This window comes from Acyrthosiphon pisum, chromosome A1 (genome assembly GCF_005508785.2).
Source record: "Acyrthosiphon pisum isolate AL4f chromosome A1, pea_aphid_22Mar2018_4r6ur, whole genome shotgun sequence".
Lineage (NCBI taxonomy): Eukaryota > Metazoa > Arthropoda > Insecta > Hemiptera > Aphididae > Acyrthosiphon > Acyrthosiphon pisum.
The window spans coordinates 65,097,738-65,109,814 of record NC_042494.1 but is presented as its reverse complement, the minus strand read 5'-3'; the positions used below and the strand labels follow the sequence as shown (position 1 = coordinate 65,109,814).

General features: G+C 26.3%; 1 protein-coding gene across 3 annotated transcripts in view; it reads right to left on the bottom strand.

The window, feature by feature from the left end:
- The window catches only part of LOC100163447 (orcokinin peptides type A), a 52,501-nt gene extending 42,089 nt beyond the window's left edge, over positions 1-10,412 (bottom strand). Inside the window, exons 1-2 of one of the 3 annotated variants that reach the window (XM_008179952.2) lie at positions 10,186-10,412; positions 9,800-10,064 (exon numbers count right to left, since the gene is read on the bottom strand). In XM_008179952.2, coding sequence (XP_008178174.1) covers positions 9,800-9,877 — 78 coding nt within the window. In that variant the 5' untranslated portion in view covers positions 9,878-10,064; positions 10,186-10,412. The other 2 variants (XM_001947427.5, XM_029487387.1) reach the window with 2 other exon arrangements.
- Between the last annotated feature and the right edge of the window lie 1,665 nt (positions 10,413-12,077).

Sequence of the window (12,077 nt, the reverse complement as noted above, 5' to 3'; positions counted from 1 at the left end):
CTCACATCGCCGGCCGTCACGTACAAAACGCCCCTCCTTTCTGCATCGTATCAAAATCGCATCCCTTTTCACGGAAAACGTCTTGTAAAGTCATAACTGATGTATAAACGTATGTTACTGGTGGTTTGCAAGAGGTTTTTAATACATTACGTAATCGATTAGACGTATCGTACCTATATATACATATAGCATTGAGTTCGTCAACGGAATAATATTATGTTATTTTTTATATACCTAAAAGGTTTGAAAGTAATACTATCCATTTTATTAGGAATAAATTCAATAGAATTTGCACGATAAACATTAGAATTTATTTTTGAGGTGGTATCTCAACATATTCTATACCTATACCAGTATATACCCTGCTGAAATTGAACTACACGGTCTTGATACAGTTTGATTTTAAAACTACAGAAATTTCAAGCAAGAAAATATTATTATGATTATATTGCCATTTATCATGTTTCATTGACCTGCAGCAGCCTTTTTATAACCATAAATATAAGTGTTGTTATTTATTATATAATATCTCGCCAATACACCGTTTGAACTGCAACACGAGACAGATCGAACCACGTAGTGAGTAGTAAAATTTAGCATAGGTACATATTATACCTATCATATTGTGTCTCAGAAAATTCTTTTCACATTTTAATGTCACTCTTCAACTTTTACTCTAGTTCGATTTTTCAGCTGGTAGTTGGAAATTAACATTAATACTTAATAATATTTACCACGCGATTGACGTGTGTGGTGGCGACAAAGCGGTTTTTATACGTTGTTATACGAAATAATAGTTTTTATTAATGCGTAGGTAACCGTAGTTCATATAAAAAAATATTTTAATATGTACGTCTAAAATGGTTTATATTATGTATATATATATATATATTTTTTTTATTATTATTATTAACAAACCAGGTATAGATTTTATCTGTTTTTCGTTTTTATAGGAGTGGTTCGCTACTGAATTATTAAACATACTATTAATTTTTATTTTGAACTATTATGAAAACCCTGGGAAATATTCTTTCCTTCTTATATGTTTTACAATATTATTTGTTTGCGCATTTTGCAACAAAAATAAAACTAAAGTACGCAGTGCATTTAACGACTTCAAGCCATTTCTTGAACTAAGCATCATACTGACGAATCCTTGAATTGAGAAAATTTAAAACTAGAGTGTAACATAAATTCAACAGGATAATATAATGTACATTTTAGACTCTAAATGAATGTTTTAGTTTGGTAATGAAGTGTTTTTTAAATATTTACATGTTTTCATGTAATTTCTTTTATCAAATACAATCTAGCTGGGTTTTTTTTTGTGGGGGGGGGGGGGGGTCAGGTGGGTAGTGTTAGTTGCAGGAAAATTTAAAGTAGAATAATTCTATGTAATTTTCTTAATAATTGGGAAAAACAAACAAGAAGCAGTGTAAACACGAGAATATAATATACATCGATTTTGGTTCTTTTGTTGCAATTCAGAAAGGAGGCGTAGTAGAGAATTCAAAATTGTATCAAATTTTTATATTAAAATGTTCTAATTGTAATGTAATCTTCAAAATATTTTGGCCTTTTTAAAGTTATTAATAGGTGTTTTTTTTATTTCGATAAACATTTTTCTTGATCAACAAGCTTGATAGTACCTATATAAAAATTATAACATGATTTATAATAATATTTTGTTCTTTTAGGTAAAATACCAAGCAATTTTAACCAATTTGTGTTCGAAGTTAAAATGTTGACAAAATTGGATATTTAACGAAAAAAAAAACAATTTTCCTATTACAATTTTAGGTATTTGGATAATATTCATAATAAATTATTATTAATTTTATTTAATTATTTTTAATAGACTGAATTTTCTTTACACTGATCCAGCTTAATTATGCCTATCTATTGTTTCAGACGTGTACATTTCCGTTGATTCCTTAATATCAATACTAAAATGCATAACATTCTTGTAGTTCGAAATAATGTAACAAAATAAAGTTCTAAATCGCTTAATTAAATTCCAATAGGGATCCAAAACAAAATTCTACTGGAAATGTTTCCTAAATGCTTATTATAATTTATGACCGAACGGAATAACATTAAAAAATATGTAATATATTATATTTAGCAACCAAATTATTTAGGTACTAAAAAAACAACATTAAGCATAATTTATGAAACTAAAATATATACCTTAAATTATAAAGTCATGTTTTTAAATCATAGATTACAATATAAATCAGATAAAATGAAACAAATATTTTAGTAATATGATAAACACACTGTAGAGCATGATACTATTAAGAATATGAAGTTACTTATTTTCAGATAGTTTAAGGTTAAGTAAAACATCTTAGTTGTAAATTATGCATGAATGCATATGTTACTTGTAAGGTTTGCAATAAAATGTATTAGATGGAAAATCGAATAAAAAAAGATGTAATGATACATGAGAGTATAATATATCAATATATATTATTTATAAAATTATGTTTGATTTCTACATGGCCACATATAATAATATGATAATGAAAATTTAATAATATTTAAATATTTTATGAAGAACTAACAACATTTAACCGCATATATAATATTATTTTAATACTTTTGGCTAAATGCTGTACCTACATTTGTCATAGTATTAAAGTTATAAATTGAATTATACAAATACTTAAAGTTTGAGTAAAACAAAATAATAATTGATACTTATCATACAGTCCACATATTTTTAGTTGAGATTTCATAAAATATTCATCATCAAAAAAATAATAGAATATTAACACATTATATCCATTTAAAAATTTTAAATGTTATACACTAATATTGTGAGTAATACTAATTATATATTAATTCAAAATCTAGGAAATTGTTCGATTCCCATTGTATTATATTATATAACACGCAGGTTAGGTTGAGTTAGGTTGGCGTTAGTCTGGCAGTTAGATAGTCGTATATTGTATCTATACATAATTTTTTTACTTTACTTATTCGCGTGATTCGCTCATCGTTGGTTTAAGTACTTACTTTGACTCCATTAATGGATACACGCCAGTTTAAATTGTCTCGTCCTATGACAACCGTTAGTGACAAAGCAGTTATCATAATAAATCCGATTATTTTAGAGAGGTACCAGGTGCTGATCATAGCTTGGAAAGGATTTAAAATTTTGTCAAACTGCATGTTCGTCATCGTTCATAATAATACATATTTTTTAAGGACAACGTGAAAGATATTTTGTTAAAACGTTTACATAATTGAACTAACGCCTTGTTTTTGTTGTCACCCATAAATTAAATTAATCTCGCTGTTGTTTCGTTTTATTTTATGTTTTATTCCCCTTTTTGTCTGTTACAGGTGATGTTTGAAAAAATATGTACCTACCCGATAAGCAAATTCCGCGCACTAATCTCTCTATATTTATTTTTGCGTTTTTATTAATGTTATCTACTGTTTTTACCTAGCATTTAAAAAATGCCAGTCATATTGATGTAATATATAATATATGTTTGTTTATAAATGTTCAACAAAACTACATTCAGAAATTAGGAATTATTGGACGTTTAACATTAGCTGGATAAATCAATGAGCGCTTATATACTGTAAACAAATTATACCTACCAAAAAATAAAATTCCAAGTTAATCAATATTCATTTAAGAAAAATTGTTTCAAGTAGATACGTTTTATAATTGTAGATTTTAAAATATAGCTAATACTTAATAGCAAATCGTGGCAAATTGGGAATTGGGAATTGGAAATAAAATAGGGTTGTCATATTATTAAGAATAAATGATAACCATTTCTAAGTTTTTTTTAACTTTTATAATATATTGATTAATTTTTGTATCTCTCTAAAAACAAAGTCTAAGTATTAAGAGCATTTACAATTATTATGGAATACCGAATAAGTAATACACATTTAATGATTTAAATTAATTTTCTTTCGAGGTCGGTAAATGATTACTAATGGTACAACAATGGCATATTAAAATAAATAAATAAATTCTACTTCGTGTATACTTAGGTACATCGCAGACCATAAAATAAAGATAATACTACATATATTATAAGTAGTAACACCTATATAAGGTTTTAATAATTTTCATAGATGTTGAAAATTTAAAAAAATAGTATGGCACCATAATTTAAGAAAAAATAATTTTACTTTTTAGTGAAATACCTACATGTTTGAAAAAAAAGGTTTAGAAGATTAATAAAGGTACCTACATATTTTTAGTATATATTATTCTAATAAAACCATAATTTTATTTACTGTATGGCGTGTATGTATAAAACAATCTGGAACCTTTTCTTTATTTAAAGATAGATACCTACATTTTAAATAAAATGTGTAAATAATTTACAAAATACTATATTCTATACCTACGATAAATTAAATTATGAATTTACAAAAATTATAATTTACACTAAAAAAATAATTTTCTAAAGCTATTTTTCAAATTTAGAACTGAATTCTATAAGAAGGTTGCTGTAAGTTCAGATGGTTTCAGTAGGTTCCAAATTTAGTTAAAGAAACGATAATAGAATAAATGAACAATTCTTACCTAAAATTTTTTTAATTTTATTTCTATTGACGAAATATTTGTCTTAATGATTCGAGTGTATTATAGCGTTTTATAAAGAAAATAATATAGCTATAAAAATGCACTTAATTTTTTTTTAATTTTACCAGAATTTTTGGGGATGAGATGCAACCCCCATAATACGCCCCTGATATAACAACATGTCATGAACAATAATAATAATAAAAAAAAAATGCTGAATCTTCCTAAGTTTTATAAAACGGATAAAGAATTAAATACGAGGACTTTTCGTATTTGCTCAAAGTAGATATAGATAGCAACCTCGGGATTTCGGTGTCAAAATAAAACGACTTTTGATGTTTTGCCAAAAGACAATTTGTTCAATACCTTATAATACACTGTACTTAAGTTGGTTGAACATGATTTACCTTTCAAAATCGTATACTTATTATTTTACAGTAACTCTAACACCAATTCTCTATTTTGTAACCAAATCATATTAGTTTGAATATTTTTGCATAGAATGGAGTCCAGAAAAATGTAAGTACCTAATATTTAATGTCTTACAGTAATTATAAAACGTTGTGATTTTTCACCTGTAATAAACAAGTTTGTGTTTTATTCATTTCAAAACAAATCTAATTTACAATCAAATGTGATTTCTTCAAAATGTATATTACCTACTATAGTAGTATATTATTTATTATTATTTATTATTTACACTTGGTAAACAATTTAATCAGATTTCATGGGATATAGTATGATAAGAATAAAATATATTTATCTCATAAAATAGAAATATTATTAAATAAATGTTTATTTCCTTATAAACTGAATTATTAAAAAGTCAAAGCTCATAATCTAGATTATATTTTAATTTTAATTATTCATTAGAAATTCTAAATTAATTAAATATGTTAAACTATTAAAATACAAACAAAATGTGTATTTATGTTCAAGCTGTTTTTCTGTCAAGCATTAAAACATTTCATTATATACCTACTTAATTATTTATCATTATTGAGTGCGTTGAGCTGTGCATGGATGTTTTGTAGTCGTTTGTGTAAAACTATTTTTGAAATGAATAACTCGTGATAACTGAGATATAATTTAATTTTCAATATTGACTCTTGAGAATGAAATTAAATTCCATGAATTGTTAAAAAATACATACATGTTATGTTATATTTCGGTGTAATTTTCATACATTTTTCTTTTGGTAAACCAAAAACTTTGATGTAAAAACTGTATTTTTATGAATCCAGCAAAATTATTACTCATTCTTAAAATAGTACAGATTATAAATTTTCTGATTTTAATTTTTTTTTAATTAGATAGGAATCTTTAGATATTTTGAAAAATGTTAATCAATCAACTGATATTTCTAAAATATTCAGAATATTCCACTTCTAATTCAAGTATAATATTAAAATAATAAATATGAATATACCTATACTATTGTTTTTATACTGTAATTCTGGGTAAAATGAAGAATAAAACTAATTGAAAAAATTAAATGGTCAAAAATGTTTCAAGTTGCTTAGGTTCTTCATTTAAATTATATCCCGGAAAATAGATATCGGCATTTCAAATGATATGCCTTAATTAAAGGTTTTCGTTCCAAGGTAAACCTATACTAAACCCACTGAAATATGAAAATCTGTTTCGTTGATTTGTATCTAAAATCGAAAAGTCTTTTAATTAATCCAATTGTATTACCTTAATATTTAGGATATCAACTTTGAAATTCAATGAATTGATAAAACGAATTACATTTTTATACATAATGTGGCAATACAAAATATTTATTTTTCATACTTCCAAAGAATGTTTTTAAATTTTTGTGTGAAACTTAGAGTTGCCCATAAGCCAAAAGTCGTTAAAATTATTCAGATATAGAATGTATTACCTACGTCATATGTGTTTACCACATTGTTAGACAAAATCTGTTCAACGCATTAGTTGTCCAAAAGCCACATGATTCATGCAAGAAATGTTTGACATTTTGAAATAATGAGATTTTGTACCTATTATATTTAGGTGTATGTTTACTTTGAATTAACGAAACAATGTCTATCACATGTTCAAAAAATACTTAACGTTCACTATTATTACATTTATAATCATAATAAATCAATAATACTTCAAATATTTCAAACGTTAATGATATCTGGAATTTATCAGTAAATGTATAAACTATATAAGCATTAATAGTATTATTTACCTTACTTTAAAATATAATACAAATTAATCAAACATCTGCAATCTTATTTGTATTCATATATGTATCAGTATTCATATACTGACATTGGATAAGAATCGAAATTCTAATAAATTATACTACCATTCTATTATAATAATTTACAATAGATAGGTACTCAAGTTTCCGAATTAAAATTCTTTTGATATGAGTAAATAAAAATGAAGATGTAAAAAACTTTTATATCACAAAAAATGATTTGTTTTAAACATAAATATAATTAAAGATTATTTGGAGCTAGATTTAAAGGGGCCCTATATTGCCCGAAGCAATACCCGAGATCTATTACCGATACAATTCTGATAATATTCATAATACGAATTTATTGCATATATATTGTAACAATCGCATCCAAAGTGCCTTAATTTTAAAATGAATAATATTTAATTTTTATATTACTATAACATATAAAATGATTTAATTATATTTGTACTTAGTATGTACCTACATAATACATTTTCCTTAAATCTTTATTAAAACAATAACAAAAATAAAATAGAAAACTTATGTAAATTAATCAAATTTAAGTAAAAGTTATAAACTTATTCATAAATTAAATTAGATTTGATAATTAGATACTGGAATCCGTGCTCTTAAGGCTAATTCACAACAGAGTGGATTTCAATGTTAAGCATGATAAACCAAAGCGTTAAACAATGAAGAACAAGAAAAAAAATGAATAATAACAAAATTACCATAACCTACATTATTTGATGCTAAAAAAGTAATAAAATTTTGGTTAAAGGATTAGTGAAATAAATTATTTACATTCAGAGACCTGGATACAACAATACAAGCATACTTAGGATCATTCGTAAATAAGTGCCTACTTGTTATTATAGGTTCTGTAACCATATTTAATTATATAAAGTATGTATATAAAATATTTATTTTTTTTATGTTGAATTCCTATTTTTACTTAAATTAAAATTTTTAAATATAAATTTAACTCACTTCAAAAACAAATGTAAAATTTTTCATAAAAAAAACTAAATAATATACATATATTACCTACATATAAAATTTCTCAAATAGGTGTAATAACATTACTCCTAATGGTGTGACATTTTTTTTTTAGAACATTTTTAAAGTTCAACGAGATAAGAATGGCTTATAGAATTGTTTAAATAACTTTCATTCTAATTCTTATAATATATATTATTGTAATAAATTATTTTAGTAACTAAAGAAAAATGAAAAAATTAAATAAAGTATGAGCGCCGAGCGGTATATAATTATATTTAAGTTTGAGTAAATACTAAAGAGTATTGTAATATAATTTATAAGCATTTATTTAAAAACATTCAATATAAAAATTAGGTAGGTAGGTACTTAATATAAGTTTATAAAAGTTATTTAATTGAAATACACAGAAAACAGAACAACACAGCCATTATAATTAATGAATATTAAAGATACTATTGTATCAACCCACAATAATTATATATGTTTACACTATTTTTCAGACAAACAAATTAATAGAAAAGAAATCTACGAATTTTCTTTGCAAATTTAATACAATTTAATCAAATGAAAAATACCTATGTAAAATATTATGAAGACACATATTTTATTCTAATTATGCATACTTATATTATTGTTGTGGCAAATTTATGATTAAGAATTATATGTCCTATTTATTTATATTTATTTAAAAAAAAATTTTTTTTATTTAAAATTGTTCACATACTATATTATTATTTTTTTTGTCCAAAATAATGTTGTTTTTTTTTAAATACATCATAAATATTACGACATAATAAGTTTCGTACAACACGTTAATACTACAACGTTCAATAACATTAGAAAATATTCAAAATAAAAATCCAACTATCCAACATGAAATTCTTTCTCATAAGTTTCAGAATAAGCATGTCTATATTGTACCTACTGTACATTAATGTGTTAGTCAAATAAATTTAAATTTGATATTCAGCGAACAAGGGTATTAAAACAATATTTTAAAAATGTCAATGAAATCGGAATTTTTACATTTTGGATTAATACCATGACGGGTACTATCTAAAGGCATTAATTGTATACAAGAAATATTGTAGACTATTCACATGTTAACGCGAATATAATTTAACATCTATCATAAAAATGTATAATATTCATCAAAAAAGTATAATATACATAAGTTTATGTTCAAAAATACTTGGACAATTGTATATATTTTGCAAAGATTCAAATTTAAAGGTATTTCTGATTGCGTATATTAATTTATTATGAAACAATTGAAACAGAGCAAATTATAAATGTAGTTTTATACCCCTACTCATACATAAAACGATACATTTAGCCAATCGTTCGATTACCTTAAGGTCAATATAGCACATTAGAATCAAAATTTTAATGAAACTTTGAGCAAAATTAAAATTTAATGTATATACAATTTTCAACGTTTATGCAATTATCCAGAAATATGTTACATATATTAATTTCTATTGAAATATGCAGAAAAAAATCATCTACATAATCCATGTATTGGGAAACTTAGACATAATATTTAATCAGAATTATTCTAACTTCTAAGTTAAGTGTGGACGAATGATGTGAATGACTTTAATGCGACGCGCCAGACATTGCGGAAACCCTCGGGGACTTGTATCGCGTTCGATTCGTTTGAAAATGAAATAACGCGACTTTATCATGAAAGTTATGCTATACGGTAAAACATCGCTGATCAGAATATGACATATTATTATTATAGTACCTACATATTATTATTCACTCGGTAAAGAGAATTTTCAACAAAAAAAAATTTCATATTTATCGTAAAATATATATTATTTTAAAGTTTATCTTTGATGGCACCAAAAAGCGTCATCCGCAGTAACGCGGACGTTAAACATAATAGTATTATTATAATTATATATAATATCATATATAGATACAATATTACTGAATTCGTAATATTTTAAAACGACGATATATTAGTGTATGTGCATATATTATTATTAATATATTTATATATTTAGCATATATGTATATCTTACCGAAGTCGGGTAGGCCAATATGGTGTGTACGCAAAGCGCTGAGGCGACGGCGACGATCATAGTGCTGGAGCTGGCCATCTCGTCGATGAGTACTGTTTGGGGATGCCGGGTGAAAAGTGTGATATACGTATGTGTATTATAATATTATATCGGAAAAATATGGTATTGCCCACGGCAGATGATGGAATAATCGACAGATGCAGATTTGAACGATCAATTTATACTGTCGTGTGACGTGTGAATTCGAACCGCCGCGGTTGAAAGCCTAAATCGGAATTTTGATAATAAATTAATAATTGTTTTACAAAAAAATTCTTTCGAATAATATAATATTATATATTGAATGTCGTGAAATTTAACGTATATAATATTAAATTTTAATTTACCGCCTATATAATAATATATGGTGTGGTTATATATTATTATGCGATGTATAATATAATATAATAATATTATTATTATATTATATCAAACGACGGTGGTGTGTGAGTGTGTGTGTGTGAACGTCACAGACTATAATAATAATATGTTCCGCGTGAAGAGACAGCAGTTGGACACAATCGTACCGTCGTCGTCGTCGGCCGGATAAGTGAGGTGTCCCGAAATGCTGGCCCCCATATATATACCGGACGTACGCGCGTACTCGAGAACCGCGACGACTCCGCCTACGTCAGCGGCGCACCAACCCTTGGCGCGGCGGCAGTGGCGTTCGCGGCGGTGGCGTGTGACGACTATTAGTTTTGATACAATATTATTATTATATGACGTATAGGTAGGTAGTAGGTACCCTACACATACATGCAGCTGAGTGATTCGTTTAACGCAAGACGCGCTCATATTATTCAAAAAGTATTAATGTTTTTGAAAATATTTTTATTTTTTTACACTGTTTCAAAAGTCGTCACCGAACAACGTTTTAAATTATAACTGCTTAAGTTTTTATTTTTTTTTAATATTATAACTTACAATTTGAATTTTGTCTTAAAAAACAAAATTGAGAGTACCTATTTCGATACATAAAAATCGAATTTAGGAAAGTAGCTAATGAGTTATAAATATTGATTGACGTTTAGACGAACTGAGAAGTGGACCAAAATTTTTCGGGGTAACCGCGTACCACTCCACTCCGCTCATCTACACTTTAAAGTTGAAATAATAATAACTCATAAGGTAGGTAGATACTCGACATTCGATTTGTATGTATCAAAGTACTTAGAAAAATATTTTGATTTGTAGTATTAAAACTATATTATGTTGTCGGTTGTAATTCAAAAAAGTAAGAAACTTAAAAAATGTTGAGGATGAAAATATTTAAAAGTATAATTTTTGAAAAAAAATTTCTTTTTTTTAAACGTACCATGTAAAAAAATATTTTCAAAATCATTTATACTTTTTGAAATAATGAGTGTTCAATGATAAATGAATCATCTGGTATATATATTATATATTCTGAATATAAGTATATACTTAATACAGGTACACCTTCTGCAGCGGCGTGAAGAACGAAATAATGATTACGTGACAAAATATATATAACCTTATAATAGTGAGATTGATGCATCTGCAGTCAAGAGACATATTTTAATATTTTGTATCGTTACAGTACAATGCGTGTATTAAAATCACCGGTGGAAGGGGGGAAACGTGAAGAGTTTTGCGTGCCACCGCAACGGGACGTGTGCAATACGCGTTTGAGATTTCCTATGAGTGTCCCTTACGCATCCTGACATAAATAAAAAACTAACGGTGTAAAAGTTTGACCCCAGGCAGAGTTAAAAATAATAATTATTATTATTTTAGACAAATACCTTTTCGAATTATATTATTATATTATACTGGATCATGGTGTGACGCGGTGATCAAGCATCGTCCGGCGTCGCTACCTCTTGGAAGGGTGACCACCCTGCAGGTTTTTAGTGACAAATTCTCTACCCACATAAATACGTGCTCCTCGACCAATCGTAACCCCCCATACATTTAATGACCTATGCTTTCTAGGGTCATAAATAAATATATTATAATATCATACATATATAGGGTGTGAGCGATGCAGCGAATGATATGTGTTTTTTTTTCTGTTTGTAGGGTAGTAAAAATCCTCCGATTTTTGACATCAGCATCTTTTATGATAGGAAAGTGAATCTAGTTGGTAATTTTGAGAAGTCAAAATAGATAATTCCCAGTAGCTTAAGTAATCGTCGGAAAAAAACAAAAAAAATGTGAAAAAATGTAATTTTTACGCAAAACCAATTTTTAAAAAATCGATTTTATTTTTTTT